At 49.2% G+C, this 18093-nt stretch overlaps 2 protein-coding genes across 2 annotated transcripts; both read right to left on the bottom strand.

Annotated features, from left to right (window-relative positions):
- Positions 1 to 523: 523 nt before the first annotated feature.
- Positions 524 to 2927, bottom strand: MFIFM68171_10038 (uncharacterized protein; the record flags this gene model as incomplete). Its single annotated transcript, XM_071065457.1, has 6 exons — positions 524 to 1359; positions 1415 to 1583; positions 1647 to 1758; positions 1813 to 2135; positions 2199 to 2522; positions 2583 to 2927. The coding sequence occupies 6 exons, from the start codon at positions 2925 to 2927 to the stop codon at positions 524 to 526; spliced, it is 2109 nt and encodes a 702-aa protein (XP_070921558.1).
- A 5158-nt stretch (positions 2928 to 8085) lies between these two features.
- Positions 8086 to 9306, bottom strand: MFIFM68171_10039 (uncharacterized protein; the record flags this gene model as incomplete). The annotated part of the gene is made up of 5 exons (XM_071065458.1): positions 8086 to 8125; positions 8206 to 8328; positions 8410 to 8623; positions 8702 to 9071; positions 9136 to 9306. The coding sequence occupies 5 exons, from the start codon at positions 9304 to 9306 to the stop codon at positions 8086 to 8088; spliced, it is 918 nt and encodes a 305-aa protein (XP_070921559.1).
- Positions 9307 to 18093: the final 8787 nt, after the last annotated feature.

An 18093-nucleotide genomic window follows, 5' to 3' on the forward strand; every position in this document is an offset into this window, starting at 1 on the left:
ACAGGTTGGGAATTGCTTCAACTGTACTGGTAGCCGAGTGGGAAGACAATGATCCGTGGGTGGCGGAGATTGGGTTCCATAAGGCGCGAGCGCGCCTAGTCGATGAAGTGGTCTGATTGAATGTTCAATTTGGAACAGTCGGGTCAACAACTAGTGTGTAAATATAGCTAGTATCTAGTTTACCTTGAGGATATGATCTCTCTGTAACCTTGTCGGGCCTCTTTATCTTACTTACAGCCCTGCCGAGTGTGACTCATTTGGGACAACATGGCGGGACGATGCGAGTCCATAAGATTCCCAGAACCTGAATACGGCGGTTTGACAAAAGGAGCATAGGCCGCAATTGTTTTATAAGTCTAGGTAATATTTTGGTCTCTACGCAGCTCCCAAAACGTTTGGCCTACCCCCCGCGCTCTGCATTGACACCTCTTGTGGCCACCTGATGCCCTTGGCGTTGGCCGACGCGACATAACTGTACGCTGCTAGGATGTTGTTAACCTCTTTCGTTTATATGTCGCATATCCTAGGATTGCCGCTGATCAAGTGCCTCAGCCACGCCTTCGTCGTCCTCACTCTCGCTCTCAGCCTCTACTATAGGGACCTGCGAGAACCGCCATTTGGCCCCTTTTCCCTTGGCCATGGCTAACTGCGAACATCTCAGCACCTCTTGCTCAAACCCCTGCGGTTGCAGCACGTGCGCATGTCTTGCACAGACGGAGCAGTTTTTGCAGCTCAGTGCACCCTCGGGCAGTCCGGCTCCAAAGTGCTCCGCCAGACCCAGCGCAATACACCGTTTGCCGGTTGCCAGTTGCATCATCTGCGCAGCACGCCAGATCCTCTCGTCCAGGCGGGTCTTCATTTCGCTCCAAATATCCCCCGCCACCTTGTCGACGTTCACATCCCGCGGTGCCACCCTCAGCCGGAACTTGGCATTGTACCCGTACTGCTCGAGGTACGACACGGTATCGTCCCGCGTCTGGCCAGCTACCTCTCTTCTTGGGGCGTGGTGGAGGATACCGAAGCGCAGCTCGAGCGCGGCGTAGACGTACTCAATGGTCCATGCATCGATGCGCTTATTCTTGTCAGAGGACTTGTTGACCTGCTCGTGCTGGTTGATAGTCAATATGTTGCCGGCCTCGAGGGCCCTACAGCGGACTTCAAAGAGATCTCCCAAAAGGGAGCGCACGGCGTATTGCGAGGGAAAACCGCCGGTTTCGAGCGTTTTGCGCAGTTCGTAGTCGTCTGGTTGGATATAGAGGACGCACTTCGCCGGAAGGCCGTCGCGGCCGGCTCGGCCACATTGTTGGCTGTATTCCTCAACACTGCGGGGAAGACCGATCTGAATGATGTTGCGAATATCTACGGGCGAGTGGTTAGAGACTAGCCCCTAACCATGGGCTGTAAAGAGACGAACCAGCTTTGTCGATTCCCAAGCCGAATGCAACGGTACAAACAATGATGCGAATCTTTCCCGCCATGAAAGCTTCTTGAGCTTGGCGTTTCCGCGTTATTGGCATCTTGGCATAGAAGCTCTCGGCCTTGTGGCCGGCTTTCTTTAGTCGTTGTGTGATGTCTTCCACATGCTACTACAGGTTAGATCTCGAGCTGGTAGAGGTTAACCACGATGCACGCAGACTGGAACTCACTCTGACAAACAAGGCGTATATAATCGTTGGCCCGGGGTTCTGTTGGACATAGCTAATAGCTTTGGCCACCTTCGCTTGGTAGTCCTTCGCGTATTCAACACCCAGCCAAAGACTGAGCTGTTAGCAACGTCGTCAACTCGGCTGCGTCTGGTTTCAGAGTACTCACTTGCTTCGATGAGGCAACATACGAAAAACATTCCCGGAATTTCCATGTCCTGCGCGCCTAAGCTGCAGCATAGGGGGTGGTCTATTGGAGTGATGGCCACCTATTTGTCCATTGCAACTATCCGCCAGCAGCTCGCTTTGTGCCAGTATGCCCTGTCCATGTTCAGGGACCACTTCAAAGCCATTATCAATCTGAAAAGCCTCGCAGATGGACTCGGTAACCGCTGCTGTCGCGGTGGCAGTCAAGCATACCACCCTTTCAGCCTCTACCTGCTTCACAAACCGCGCAACCTTGAGGTAGTCGGGTCGGAAAGCATGTCCCCACTCATCAGTACTCGTCAGCAAAAGATCCTCCAACATTCATTTTTCGCTAGGTCAACGTCTTACCTCGGAAACACAATGCGCTTCGTCTACAGCAACTAGCCTCACGCCGCCCGGTGTTTGTTTCAACCTCCTTACAAATCCCTTAGTATTCAGCTTCTCGGGACTGCAGTAGACGATGCGCAGCGTGCCTGCCTTGATAGCGGCACGAGTCTGATGATATTCTTCGGCTGTTTGCGTCGAATCCAGCGCCCCGGCCGCGATGCCCTTTCTTTTTAGACTATCGACTTGGTCCTTGATGAGGGCAAGAAGGGGAGAGATGACGACCGTGATACCGTGTTTCCCACGGCGAGACTCGTCGTCGAACTCTTCGAATGCGAGCGCCGGTATCTAGGGCTAGTTCAATATTGTCATCCCACCGAAGGGATAAACGGGCCACCGGGTACGTACCTGGAAGCACAATGACTTGCCTGCGCCCGTTGGGAATACGACCAGTGTATTGTTACCATCTAGGACGCTTTCGATCACCTCTTGCTGCTGATACCGGAACGAAGTGTGCCCGAACCTTTCCCTGAGAATCTTGTTTAAGACGATCAACCTCTGCGCTTCGTCCTCTTGGAAGGGGTTTCCCGGAGCGAGGCGACGGGCCCGTTTGTCGAGTGGACCGGCGGGATCTGAGCCTTTTCGTTTCAAGGGCGATACCTCAGTGCTTAGCACGATGTTCTCGACGTCAGATTCGGCGGTCTGATAGTCCTTGTCCGACTCATTGCCGGAGAAGGTGGGTGACGCAACCATGCTAATGAAGGATAATTCAAGAGTAAAGAACCGCTAAGAAAGTAACAAGTTTTGCGTCTTGATTTTACATTAGTTCCAAAACATCATTTACGCCTGGGGGAGCGGGGTAGATGAGTTCTTAACAGCACATAAGGCTCTGTGCGTCTGCGCCCGCGAGAAGCGCCAGCCCCATGTTTTCAAACATTCAGCTACCCCTACCCCTGCAGAAAGTATTGGAACCAGAACCAATGAGAGACAACCGAACCCCGCAATTTGAGTTAATCAGCCTTGAAGGGCGGTGGCTGTTCTCCAAGGCTCATTTGAATGTCTGTAGTAAAGCGCCTTGGCCCGTGATAAATTCTGTTCCTGTCGATGCCTCGATGCATTGGCACCCGCAATTGGTGCAATGTCTGACGATGGATCCTAGGCGCACCTACGACCCAAATGAGCTGGGTGCAGAAAGATGATAAATAGCCGTTTTAAATCTAGGAGCGGTAAATTCAAGAGGGTATCTTTTCGGACTGTAGGAATGGTCTCACCATACAGTAGTGGTCCGTCCGTCTCTCCTCGGTCAACGACTTCGCGAACCGAGTTCGTCTTCGAACACTCCAATTCTAGAGATCCTTTGACCCTCTCATGCCAAACTCGGCGCTCAAAATCCTCCTCGACGACCGCGGTCCCCCTCATTTCAAGGTTGCCAAGGCTACACCTCTCTGTCGACTACAGGTTACATTTCACGCACGCTATACTGAAATAGTGCAGAAACAGACATCTACATCTAAACGCCCATCAAAACAAGGGGGAGAGTAGAGACGGTCAAATGTTAGATAGGCAAGATAAGCCAAACAGCTAGGCAATATCACAACAAATCAGGTCCCTATAGCCTTGACAGAGTCAAAACAACGTATACAGGTAGATAGGGCTCCCTCTAGTCAGAGGAAGACTACTTTGTACGTAAAGAATGCTTGTTAACTAAGCTTGTAAAAAGTACAGAAAGGAGTACCAATTGATTTCTGTATCTAAGGAATAATAGCTAGGACGACCCTACTTGTATAAAAGAAAATGGGTCCTCGATAATTCGAGCTCGTAGGGCGTTATCCAAGTAAGTCCCTCTGATTACAGGGACCCTGTTCCCTAAGGATAGTTTTCCCTAACTTAATACCCGCTGTAACACCATTCGGCCGCGGGTTCGGGGAGCTTATTCGTCCCGCCGCCCATTCCCACGCGCAGAAACAAGCCTACTGTGACTGGATGATCCCGCTTACTGATTAGTACCACATCTGCGTGGGTGTTTTCGACCTCAAGACCATTGTCCCGCGCATAGTAGGTGACAATACCTTAGCCGGCAGCAGCACCTTTTAAAAACCATGCCGGGGGTGGTGTGCTTTAACCCCATGGGTCGCGGGGGAGAGACGTTTAGCCGGTGTGGGTGCGAGCGAACCAACGCCACAGCAGCACGGTCTCGATTCAGAGAGACAGGTCTCCATCCGCTATTGGAACTCGCTTCGGATGGCGGTATGAGTATCTTCAGCGGGACGGAGGGAGCGGAGATTGATCTTGAGGCTTGTCCGAAGGCGGTGATACTCGGCACACCGAAGAGAAAAGAGTCCTGGCAGAACCTGTCTGCTTCATTGTCATTAGGGGTAGTCGACCAGATGCAGGGGCAGTCCCTGCCGATAGCAAGTTCCGTGTCGGGATCATCACCCGCAAATTTGTCAAACTCGACAGCACCAAGCCGGATTCGCCGTCTGGGTCCGGATTCGGGTCGGTGATACCGCTTACTTCGGTGGCTTCGGACGGGAGTAAAGCCCGGGATAGGTATCCGGCATGCGGTAACTCGGGTCCTGCGGGTCCCAGCACGAAATGGCGGGGTTGGTGGCGCTCTGATAATAGCAGGGAGGGCAGTCTGCGGGGAGTGGAAAGCGGCAAAGGGAGGAAGATGTTGGGCAAAGTTAGGGAGACTGCAATAGATATAAAGGCATTTATGAAGGGGACGGCAGGAAGGACGGGGACTTGGAGATGGAGAAAGGGTAATGTTAAACGATTTCTGGCTTTCTCGTAGAATAACAGGTAATTAGCCGATATCTAGTTTACGATAGAATAAGGGAGGAGAGGAAGGGCGGTTCTTTCACTCAGAGCCAGATCATTTTTCATGAAGTACATTGTATGCTTGACATACCACCCACGAGTGCTTATAACATAGGGTACCTATATAATCAAACACCTTTGCTAGTTCGAGGTGATAGTACCAAATGTGTAAGATACATTGGCAGAACCAAACCCAACCCTCAACATCTTGTTTCGGAGGCCCTCAGGCGCCTTGTACCATCCATTTCACTTGTAACAGAATCTAATACCTAGTCACCCTGATGATTACTCGGTGATAAATGCATGCAGCGGCGTTAGACGTACTCATGTGAGCCCACAGCTATCCCAGCTATAAAGACGTATAATCTCCTCCCACTCTTTCATTTGGGTTCACCATCTTAGCACCCCTTGAGCTTCATGTCATACCTACTACCGCAATCAAGTCGATATACATGAAGATGGGGCGTAACGCAATCAACAAACCTTATGCAGCCATGATACGATCAACGAGCGAAGGGCATGTCGACGTGGAACTAGGATTCCATCCCCCGTCCTGTTACTAACCAGCTCCGGGTAGGCTGGATGGAACAACAGCGCGCCGCTGGTCTCTTTCAAGTCAGTTTGGTTAAAGAAGGTCCAGTCTATTCCAAATTCACGAGCACGTTCAGCGAGACGACGCTTGCATGCAGGCCTAGAGCTACCTCCACCACACTCTAGACAGACACCTCACAGTGCCTTACGATCGTTCCGGACGATGGTGTCTCAACCTCAAAGCAGCACTGGCGGTGACGAAACCGTTCCCGCTCGGGAGTCCTTCCAAGAGGCCCTGAGAGAAGAGAAAGAAATAAGCTTGCAGAATAAAATTGGCGAAAACAGATTGATGATAGTCTAGAGCCTATTATTCGGTCATGGTAATGGAAAGGCAACAGTGCTGTTATGCTGGGTCGTCCAGATGGATTGTCAGATTCTGCCGGCAGCTGTTGACGCGGTGTTAGAAGGTGTTGAAATATGGGATAAGCTTCAAAAAGCCTGGCATTGAAATGGTGCAGAAACACACATCTACACCCACATACCCACCAAAACAAGGGGGAGGGCAAAGAGGGCCAAATGCCGGACAGACAAGATAGACAAGATAGATAAGACAGGTCAGGCGACACCACCACAAATCGGGTCCCTGCAGCCTAAACAAGGTCACAACAACATGTGCAGATAGAGCTCCCTCTGGTCAGAGGGAGACCACTTTGCATGCAAAGAAAGTTCGTCAATTGAACCTGCAATAAGTGTGAAGAGAGTGCTGAATTGATTGTTCTATCTAAGGAGCAATGGCCAGGACGGCCCTACTTATGGTGCGAAAGAAACATGGGCCCACGGCAAGTTCCAGCCCCCGGGGCACCATCCTAGCAACTGCGTCCCTCTGCTCAGAGGGACCCTGCCCTCTGGGGACTGTTTCCCCCAACTCAGCATGAGCCGAAAGGATCTCGGAAGAACTGGGTGCCAGATTGGCAAGTGCGGAAGGATATGTCTCAACCGGTCCCTCTAGTGTTCTGCATGGAAGATTCGGGTTTGCTTTGCCCACCCAAACCATTTAAAGCTTTTCATTAGTTCGTGTTTTGTTTTAATGTCCAACCGGAGAACGCTGCGCAACAGGTGAGTTGTATAGATTGCCACCGGTTTTAACTGCGCCCTATTAAGCTTCATAGTGTTGACAGTGACTAGTCTTAAATTCAGTTACGTTAATTAATTAATTAGCCCTTGTTATATGATAATTTGGGTTGATCCGTGCACGAAGGTTTCAAAGGTGGTCAAAGGAAAAAAGCTGTTGACGCAACAACAGCAGACAATGATGCGGGTTATGGTAGGAGCAGAGAACAGCCCAAATGCATCCACGATGTAGGCCATGATAGCAATGATGTTCAGCATCAGCAACATTCCCATAGCGCCAGAAGAAAGTAAAATCAATAATGGGAGACGGAGCTGTACAGCCCACCTATAGGCCATCACGCTATAGGCTGGAGGGCAACGGCGCCGATTATGGACAGCGGTAGCCGGAACACATGAAACGCATTCGAATGTATATGCGGCCGAGCGTGCGGTTGCAAATGACGTCACTAATAGTCAAACCGACGGATATGAAGGGTTATTACCTTAACTGTTGGAACTTTTATAGTCAAAGAAAAGAGCTCCGACACAAAAATTGCAAAGCAGGAGCCTAGTAATTGAAGCCGTCACCTGCGTATTGAGCGGTTTGAGACTATAAATTAGAGGTTATGTTGCAAACCTTAGCCACGTACTGTACCTCCTTATGCCACTACAGAACTGTCTTTTATATCTTCTTTTAGAAATATAACATCATAATGTAATGTCGACTCAGAGTATTAATAGCGTCAGGGTTTTCTTTTCTCTTCTTTTCTTTTCCTTTTTTTTTTTTTTTTTTTTTTTTTTTGTGGGGGGGGGGGTCATCCTCTCTACAGCCTTCTTCTCACAAACTCCCCTGGTACTGTACATCTAGCGTCTATTATCCCAATCTTCATATCAACTCGCTTCATCATATATAGAGAAGTGTATAACACTAGGGCTACTAGAAAGCAACAATAGCCAGTTAAATGACAGCATTGCCTCCAACACCCAGGGAAACCAGTTTTGAAACATTTTACTATACAATACCATCCTCCTAGTCTAGATCTATGTATCTACCGAATTTTCATATCTTGCTGAGCATGAGCGTTCAGTACAGGCGAGCTCGTTAATTAAACAAGCTAAGGTTCGTATTCCATCTCGAGGCGCAGCGGCAGTGCTATACATGTCTGAAATACATACATATACATTGACCGACCGTGTTTAGCGGCAATAGATAATTAGTTGATAACCCAGGGCTGACAAGTTGGGCTCTTATAGCAAAGGTGTGAACTTCAACAAAGAGTTATAATACATATCCAAATTCTAAACTGCAGGTGCTCTCACTTCAACCGGAGTATTGTTGTGTACTCTGAGCTCACAGTTAGCAATTCTCACCCTAGATACTTCCAGACTCAATGGAATCGCCGATACAAAATAGACGCAGTAGTTTCATCAGACAGCGGTATCAATACTTCTAAGGCCCGAGCTTCGTGTTCCAGCTGGCGGTGTTGCCGCTGAACCAGGCTGGTTCCCATACCACTGCAAGTATACTACCTTGCTAGGGGAATTGTACATATTTTGCACCGAGCTTAACTCCCTTATGGCTGGTGCGCCGATTAACGGTAGCCCCAGATGACGGTGCAGCAGACTCTCAACGGGTGATTTGAGAAACGGGGCACATGCTGCAATGATGAGGAGAATTTCTTCAATGCGAATCCTATTAGGCTTGCCGTTAGCTTGCTTGCTAGTATTAGTATTAGAGGAGCAGGATCTGGGATTGGGTTTCAGAGAGGCGTACCACATATATGCGGGCATCATATCGCCAACCACATTCTCGGACATAGGGTTGAACGACCTCAGGACAAGAACCTTGAAAACGCCAGCGAAGGCGGCAAGCAAGCCAAGCCCCATCAAGACCGAAATGAGCGCCTTCTCCACGGGCGAGCGGGACAGGCGCCAGATAAGTAATATAGGAAAGACCGCGCAGATTATATCGCTCACGATAGATATTCCTTGATGGTGGCGAGGACTGGTATTAGTCACTAGTCATGCATTTAAGCTACTATGGGCAGTGGGAGGCTCTGACTCACCGCTAAACACCCAAGCCACGATCAATATCTGGTCGGTAGGCACGCAGACCTTGTCAGGAACGGGCGCCCATAATGCGCGAATCGGGCGGCATTGGGCCAGTTGGCAGATGTCGCATGCGGCAAGCGCGACACCCTGGAAGGCGACGCTGAACCAGAGAAGGTGTCTCCACACCCTGTCCTGGGTGATTTGCAGCAGCAGGCATGAGATGGAGATTCGAGCGAACGCCGATGCCCAAAGAGCAATGACAAAGACGATGAAAGTAGTGCACCCAATAATTTCGTTCTCCGTAGTGGATAACTGTGACGGAGGGCGACCGAAGCCCCATGATACAGCGACGATGCTCAAGATGATGGAAATTGTTTCTGCCAACTGCTCGGCTCGGGCGGTTAGTAGTTAGTCCCGGATATCGTACCTTCAGCAGCCAGACACTTACAAATGCGACTGTTATCGTATGGTCTGCGGCATTGAGGCGGTACTTGGGTCGAATCCGTGTCCAGATGCGCACGAAGTAGACAATAAGAGCCAGCCCATACAGCGGCACCACGACTGCCAACGTCCTGTATCCCACCGAGAGGTCCTTCTGCTCTCTCCCCTCACCCCCCATCGTGCGAGCGTCTGTGCATCAAGCTAGTACTTGCCGAAGACTCGTAACTGATGACGTAGGAAGGGAAGCCCCAGAAAAGATGCAAAAGTAAGGTTCAATTTTCAGTAAGCCCTAACGTTGGAGAGTATGAAGCACCGTGTGCTCCTGGAAGTGGAACACGCTCCGAGCCAGAACGTTCGAAATCAAGGATTGCGCCACCGACAACACTAGTGGGTACCGGGGAATCGGATGTATCACCCTCCCAAACCGCTATTGGTCGGCCTTCTAGATTGGTGAACTTGGGTTTCCCACAAGCAATTTCCTAATGTCTCGGGATTTGTGTGGTAAATAGTAATGAATATCAAATGTGGTGAGATTTTATAGCAACGTCCGTCGCGGATTGTCACTAAGAAACGTCGGGCTTTGGAAACGGAGCCCAGTAGTCACCAACCAGGAGACTCAGCATCTTGAAAAAATCTAAACATGCACTAGCCGAGCCTGGGTCCTCTTGAGTAGCTTCGCCAAGCACCATTCAACCCCGACAACACTTTCTCGGCGGTTTGCGGGCCTGTGTTTTGGCGGAAAACGGGGTACTAATTAGCCAAGTATTAACACCGCCACCACCTAACTTCAGCCATGGTCTCGGCTGGATGGCCAATTGCCTAGCCATTTGGTTCAGGCCCCTGCACAGCGGCTCTCCATCAGGTTAGGCATCCAAGGATAAGCCAGCCTCAAGAAGCCGAGGTATCCGGTGGAAGCATCGTGTGCGTTCAAGCTTTAAGCATCTTGATGAAGTCAAAAGCTAATAACAATTGATGGTCGTTAAGAGACTCTCCTGTCCGTATTTCCATCTCGAGCAGAGTGCCCGTTAGGAGTAGAATGGTGGTCTCCAATCTGCCTCTCCTAAGTTTCCGCTCCATTGCCTCCTCTTTATCCCTATAATGATGGTGGCTAGGTTTGCTTATCCCGCGCCGCTGCCCTGTTTTCCTGTACGTTAGTATGCTCCTTCTATGCTGTCATGACGCTTTACCTGTGCTAGTCTACCCTAGCGCGTTGTTTTTTGTTCTGGAGCCCCCCTCACGGTACGGCCCCGGAGCTTCAGCCCGTTCCCGGCCTCCGGTCCCGCCCGGTCCTCACAGTTTCTCCCGTCGGGACGATTTTTTACTTCTGACCTCCTAAGCAAAGAATAGGGGTCATTGTACAGAATATCACATGTCAAACGAGCTGATTGGGAGGACATTACTACTAAATATAGACGGTAGTATTTGAGATGGTTAAATAGGGTAATATAATGAACGTAAGGCTAAATTGTCCCACAATGAGCAGCTGGATAGAGTACCCCCCCCCCCCCCCCCCAATCCAAATGTATTCTCATTTTAACTATGCTGCAACAGCCAATAGGACTATCCTAGTAGCGAGATCAATCTATATCTAACAAGTAGTTAATGCCAGCTACTAGAGAGGAGGGTTCTTGGGAATACAAATAAGTGCTAGATGCCCAGCTCGTAACCCTCTCTCTATTAGTTACTCTGCACAGAACTCTTCTAGGAATTTACATTCAATTCATCAAATCAAGAAAACAACCGTCATGAAGCTCTCAGTCTTCCTTCCTCTTATCATGAGCCTCATGAGTACTACCTATGCTTCTTGCCACGGCGACTGTAAAATCCAGTGTAACCCACACAACGCTCCCTATTGCAATGGCGAATGCGTTGGTCGTTGCATGGCTGTTCGCTGCCCCGAGTACGTTGATCGTCCGGCGCTTTTAGCGTCCAAATTGCGTCTCAATATACTTAGTGTCTCAATGGAACTAACTCTCTTCTTCATAAAGCCAACCTTCCCAGTCATATTGTTAATCCCTTTTAACAAGCTGTATCGCTAGGAAGTTGATGAACTATTGGAAGCCCTGGACGGATTTATAGGGGCATTGTTCAATGTGGGAAAAAGCATAAGCTGCTTCCATAGGGCAATCTCGTTCCTTAAGCAATGATGATGGTAATCGCCAGTCTCAACCTGTTTGAGCTCTTCGCAAGTATAAAGTTTCCAGTTTATTCATGAGTGACGCTTGTAGGAAGCACAGCTGCTGGTCAGAACGGAGCTTTGTATACAGCTAGGTCATCGGACCGAGCAATGGCTGGATTCGGCTAGATAATGCCCAGGAATAAATGAGCCTGTAGTGCACTCAAAGGCAACCGGCTGTTCCGGCGAACCCATATCGCACCCCGCATCAACAACAATGTTTTGAGTTGTCCCATTCTAAATTTGTAAAACTTCGTCCCTGCAAAAGAAAGTCTGAAAGATGAAGCCCGTCTGAGACACATCTCGAATTATCAGAATCAGCGCAGCATAGAAAGACTAATCAATCTTCTTTCAAAAGACAACTATCTCAGCGGGTCGCTTTGCCTATCTTGTCTACCTTGTCCGTGGAGCATTTGGCTACAATTACCCTCCCCGTGTTTAATGTGGATATAGATATATGTTTCTACACTAGTTCAGTAAAAGGTGATAAGTACTGCCGCTTTTCGCTTCGTCTTCAGCATCGGAGAATAAAGATTTATCACAAATTCCTAAACGTCGTGGGCAGGTAAATCGAATCAATACTATCCGAATCTATAATGGGGGTATGACCCACTCGACCGTCACACTTCTCAGGAGGCCATATACTAATTAGGCCTTAAAATTTAGAACCGGCTTTTGAACGGAGGCCGAGCTTCTAGTGCTCAATTGGTATGCTGGTTAATTAAAGGCAAAACCGAAACGAAACCTTCGAAGGAAAGGCATCTTCAATTTGCATGGTCCTTACTCTGTCAACAATTTCGGTAACAGTAGCGAAGCCTACCAGTCATTTATCCAATATAGCCTAGTTAAATTAGAGTGATAATGTCACGGCAAGCGAATACTTCTATGGAGATTTGCATTTCCTGAAATTAGAATGTCGGATCTTCGCTACAATGCTACATCTAAAATTTTTGTATGGTACAGTACAGTAGGTTGCATTAGCGCGGTGCGATGGGGCCCACCGCTTCGAATAAATACCTACTATATAAATCAAATCTGTCTCCAGCTATGGTATGTAGGAGCGCGGTTTGCATTCTCGATAGCGCTGTACAGCATGACTCTTTTACTAGCCGCAGTCATCATCACTTTACTCTCCTCGAGAGTTCTTGGGCATGGCGGGGTATGGAACTACTCGATTTCCGGGGAATGGCGTCCTGGGTATTGTCCTGCCCTATCTCATACACAATCGAATGGCTCTCCTAGATTGAACGTTTGAGCTTGGACTAATGGAATCTGTTCTAGGTATTTCCCCTACTATCCACCCGAAGGCCAATCTTCCATCCAACGGCACTGGATTGACTTCAGTCCTATTGTCGATACAGAAATGCCCGCACTAGTTTGCAACAATCCTGGCACTTATGCCGAAGAGTATGCAACCGTGGCTGCGGGTACCGCGATTGAAGCATACTATAGAGGATGGCCCCATGATGTCGGCCCGATCATTGTGTGGATGGCGTACTGTGGCCCCGAACCGACTTCATGTTCGTCTTTCAATGGTACTGGAAAGTATTGGTTCAAGGTTAGCCAGACCGGCTTACTATCGGGGGGGATCCGCGAGGGACTATGGGCGCAGAAGCAAATGATCGCCAACAATTTTACCTGGAGCGTGACTATCCCAGAAGGACTCAAGGGAGGCGCCTACCTAATGAGGCACGAACTGATTGCACTGCATGTGCCCTTCACCCCCGAATTCTACCCCCAATGCGCACACTTGTACATCATAAGTTCTGGGAATGAGGCACCCGGGGAAGAGCACTTGGCATCTATCCCTGGAGTTTGGGATAAAGACGGTGAGAAACTTCCCAGCTACTATCTACTAACTCAAGAAATGGCAACTTCGCTAAGTTAGCTTATAATCTAGAACCAGAACTCTATCTCAATATCTACGAAGAACCAACTTCGAGCAGAATGGAATGGACGATCCCAGGGCCGGCGGTTTGGAGAGGTCGGGGCAATAAGTAGAAGGTTATGGATACGACAAAGCAACAGGAGCAAGAGTGAGGACAGAGTAAACTATAACAAACCATTTCTATCTAACAGAAAGGAATCTTAGTACTCTTTTGTCCTTAATACTATATTTATTACAAACAGTCGAGTTTTATGAGAGTCAGTATCTTATCCAGAGACAAAATGTTACTTAGGTAGTCTAAAGTTAGTGTCTAGATGAGCACTGCGTTTGACCAATCGCCGTAATGCGACATCCTAGGTTCCAGATTAGATGGCTAGTCCTAAATGCATTTACAGTGGGTTAAAGTATTGTATAATCTTGATTTACAAGCATATTGTAATTGGGATACTTGTGCGATAAAGTAGTAATGCTTTATGTTGGAGTTACTAATGTTTCTTCCGGTGCTAAGTGGATGCTTAGGGTTTTAGTGAGCTATTCGATGCTAAAGGACTTCCCCATAGCCACCGATTTACTTTTACTTGCTCTTTGCAAATAAGATCGCAACATTTGAAGTGCTAAACACGAAAGAAATGTTTAAGCAGAGCGATACGTGGCTGAATAACTTGGTCTATGAGAAGCACGTCTTCTCCTATACCCAGGAATTCTCATCGTTCCAATATCGTATGCGCTAGACTGGAACTATCGATCGATTAACCCTCTCTACCGTGCACTCCCAGCATCCACCAATACTATGGACCACGAAATCAACAAGTAGGTCTGAGTTTCTCGTCTAGCCAAGACAATGCCTCTAGCTCCCCTTGATTACACAGCGCCGCAAAATTACATGAAATCCTTTTCCTTTTCCGTGTAAGCTGGAGAATGAGAGGATTAATGCTTTTCCATACCTGAAGGCTCGTCTCTGCCGCGCTTTTACTTTGATGCCTTCTCCTCGCAAGTCAAATTATCCACAGCATTAATAAGAATGGTTTGCCTTCGTTAGTTTACTTGACGACTGTCTCAATCTAAATTCCTTCCCTATTGAAGTATTTGACCATCAGATCCTTGACAGTACACGTTATCATGAAATTAACCTCATCCGTGTATTGCTTACACAGGATATACTGCTCTTAATCAATAGCTGGTCGTTGATGCGATTGTATACGCATTCCTGCCTTCCTCATGAGCCGTTGGCTAGAGCAGAGCGTCAGAAATTCCCTAACATTTCTCTTCCAACATGGCAATTCTGAGGACTCCGATAATTACCTCTGGATAATGTATAGCCTTTGCCGCTGATAATTCAATCATCCTAGAACCACAGTCACTTCCTCCCGCCTTTCCGCTTCATCGCGTGTACACGCAGCCCACCATCCCTCCTTTGTAATTCGTCCCAGAGCCACTCTTTCCGCAAATGGCTTTTCGTCATTAACCCACCGCACCAGCATGACGTTAAACAGCGGATAATCTAACCCGACCTCTACACGATCCTCATCACCAAAGAACTGCGCCTCGGAGAGGATGATAAAATCACATTTTGTCTGACTCCAGTTGTCTGGGTCGGGGAGAATGACCCTCCCCACTTTCAACCCGTTAACGTCTGAAATAGCCGTCTCGCGTAATTTCAACTCCCGGGAGATGACTAGTTCTGGGTCGGGGCTCCCGGTTTTTTGGTGGGTCCACAGAGTCTCTATCCTGTTGCGCGTCTCGCCGAGAGAAAACTGTGCGACAAGCGTGGTGAAAACTAGGTGATAATTTGCGCGGAGGCGTGCTGAGATTGAAGGAGGCAGACACGGCGTCTCAGTTCCGTTGTGTAAAGAAGTGGAGGCCATCCATTCAGAGAGGTCAGCTTGAAGGCTCAGCTCGACGCCCATGCCGGTTCCATTCAGGGGCCGTAGTAACGTCACAGGCAGTGTATCGGTTGAAGAACTGGAATTCAAGGGTACGAATCGGCATTTTCGGGGAGGTAATGGCGGTGGAGGGCCCCGCCTGCCACAAAGTCTGGTGCTTGGCGTGGGATCGAAGCCAGTAGCAATGTACCATCTCAGAAGTGGATGTAGCCGCTCTTCTGCCTGAACGTCGCGACTTCTGTGAAGGATCTTTTGAAGACGTCCTTGGCCATCGGTCTGAATGCGGAATGCAGCCTCATATCGCACCCCGGCGGGGAAGATAGTCGTTTGTCCAGACTCTATGTCAGTGTCTTCGACTGCCTCCCAAACTGCCCATGACCATGTTGGAAACCGCCTGCCCCCCCTCAGGCAAAGTCTCACCCGCTCACCGGCTGCGCATTGCCAGTGCAAGGCCTGTTCGAAGAACTCTTGGGGGAGCCCATGCAACAATGGTTTTTCCCTTGCTGGTTGCTGCTGGTTGGTGATGAGAAGTTTGAGCATCCCCATCACCGCTTTTACCGCATCATTTGGATTTGCCATGCGGCGAGGCGTATACTCCTCGATTAGCGATGCATACTCCCCAAAAATGGAAGATCGCAACAGGCGAGGTTCTTTCCAACCATATGTCCGGCCTCTGATTTCGGAATATAACTTCGTGTCTGTCATAGAAAGCCACCCCACAGAAGGTGATTGCGAACCGGCGTCCAAGGACTCATATCTTCGTGCATGGTGCCATGGGGACAGCGAAAGTCGACTACATCATCGTGGAAAATGAGCAGCCTCCTTGAAAGGAGCTTCTCCTGAAGTGTCCAGGCCCTGCCTGCCCAGGGGTAGAGATAGTCTCCACGAACCATGGGCACAAGGACATTAACTTTAGGATCGGAGATGATACGCCCGGCGAGTTGTGATATTGAACCGTTCGTGGCCACTCCTGCGATATGGCAGTCTAGGTGTGCACCGTTCGCCGCGACAATGGTAAGGACGGCCCCGCCGTAAATGCGGTCCATTTGCCCAATCTGTTGCTCCTTATCCGTATCACAGTCTTGCATAATACAGAGCCGATCAGCCCAGAGATATTGCATACCAATACTTCGAACAATATCCATGGCGTCCGAGACGGTGTGTCCGATGTTTCTCCCGCTCAGTGCACCAGGCGCGGAGAGCAGATGAACATTGTCTCTGTTAAGCTCAACAACGCCGAGGCGATGACAGGGATCGCCCCAGACGTAGGAGAGAGCCGCATACTCGTTGCTTTCCGAATATTTTTCTACGATTGATTCGTTAACCACATCGATAAGTCTGAACCGGATCCCGGCTAGTTTTTCCAGCATTCTTAACCATTTCGGAGAGTTGCACGGCGTCCCATGCGTGGAACGGCAGTGCTAAACCCATCGGGAGCAGAGATTAAGATCAATCCTCATTTTGTCAACGATCCTGCCATATCTGAGATGTCTCTGGCGCCTGGGCAAGGGCAAGGGAATCGGTGAGACAACGCGAGCATGGAAGTAGCTGAGCGTTTTAATTTCTCTCCCCCTTGCTTTTGCACAGCCGAAGACCGTCACCTCAATCACGCCTGACTTGTTGGCATGCGAAATACCATAAACCACGGCTCGAACCACTGCGGGAGTGCCCTTTTTGGTCATCGCATTAATTACCCCCATGTCTGGGAGCACATCCATCGCCCAGCCATAAGCTTTTGCCCTGTCGTCGTTGTCAAAATGCTTGCCCGCAGCCAGCCCTGCCCTCGTTCCGTGATTAACCGCCGTGGCTTCAAACCGGTCGTTTCATTCTTTTTTCTCGAAGTCCACTTCTCTCTCATCGGGTGTGGCGACTTGAATATGCTTTACATCGAGATTATCGTATGTGTGCCCAAATGGCCACTTCGCCTCTGCCTTGATAAGGAATTTCTCCCTGTTCTTCGCCCACCCTTCGAACGGAACAAAGTTTTGGAAATCCTTGGAACGGAGTTCCTCAAACGCTGATTCATTCAGGATCGATTCTTGAATCTCTTCGTCCCGAAGAGGGTCATGGATGGAACGCAGAGAGCGCGAAATAACAGGCTGCAGAAATTACGCTATTGCGCTTATCGAGCAAGTGTTTGAGGTTGATGAGATGCACGTTGGGTTGGAGGTTTGGTTTGACCGGGCTATGTTGCTGGACATTTGCCGCAAATTGAGAAAAGTCAATCTTTGAGCATGCGGCGCAGAGCTCATTCGGCTTTGAGGACGCAGACGTGAATAAGCCCGAAAAGGAACGTGGTTTAGAGCCCGACCCTGGCGCTGGATTAAGATTCTAAAGGTCTTGGCAACTAGAATCTGATCTATCTGATATGGCTCCGTGATGAAAGTGTGGCTGGGAGGCTTGCGGAGTGATGGGAGGTGTGGGAGGGGGGCTCGGGCCGGTCGTTGTGGTAGCAGGGGCCTCATTTCCGGATAGTCACAATGTTGGTAAAGAGGAGGTATTTTCAGACCCCTCGGACACGATGATATGTTGGATGTGCTCGACGTGGGCGTGTATGGAGGGGTGAAAGGAGTTGTTGCTCGCCGTGGTGGGAGCGGAGGTTGCATTTTTGCAGGAGCCACAGGTTCGGGCGCTGGTACCATCTCAATTGATGCGTGAGGGAAAAATCAAAGATATGGACGTAGTTGATTTGCCGGTGATGATCAGGCACCACTGCTGTCGCGAGAGAAGAGTCCTTCCTCAACCACGATGGGTTACCGGATAACCGAAGGATAGCACGCATGCGCAAATCCTGACTAGGAATCAGAGGATTAATATACAGATTCATTCGAAAGACAATCATGCTGCAGAAAAATGATGGGAGCCCGTTCATCCGCTTCACCTGACATCCCATGCCGCGGACAACATAGACGCCTCACAAGCCAAATGAGAGTTACAACGTTATCTTGAAGCCGTATGTATGGCATTTTCATGGTCAAGAAAAAGGCAGAATGGGGAGTATATAGTGTGTACGTTTAT

The sequence above is a fragment of the Madurella fahalii genome (assembly GCF_045866475.1).
Source record: "Madurella fahalii IFM 68171 DNA, scaffold_6, whole genome shotgun sequence".
In the NCBI taxonomy this organism is placed as follows: Eukaryota; Fungi; Ascomycota; class Sordariomycetes; order Sordariales; genus Madurella; species Madurella fahalii.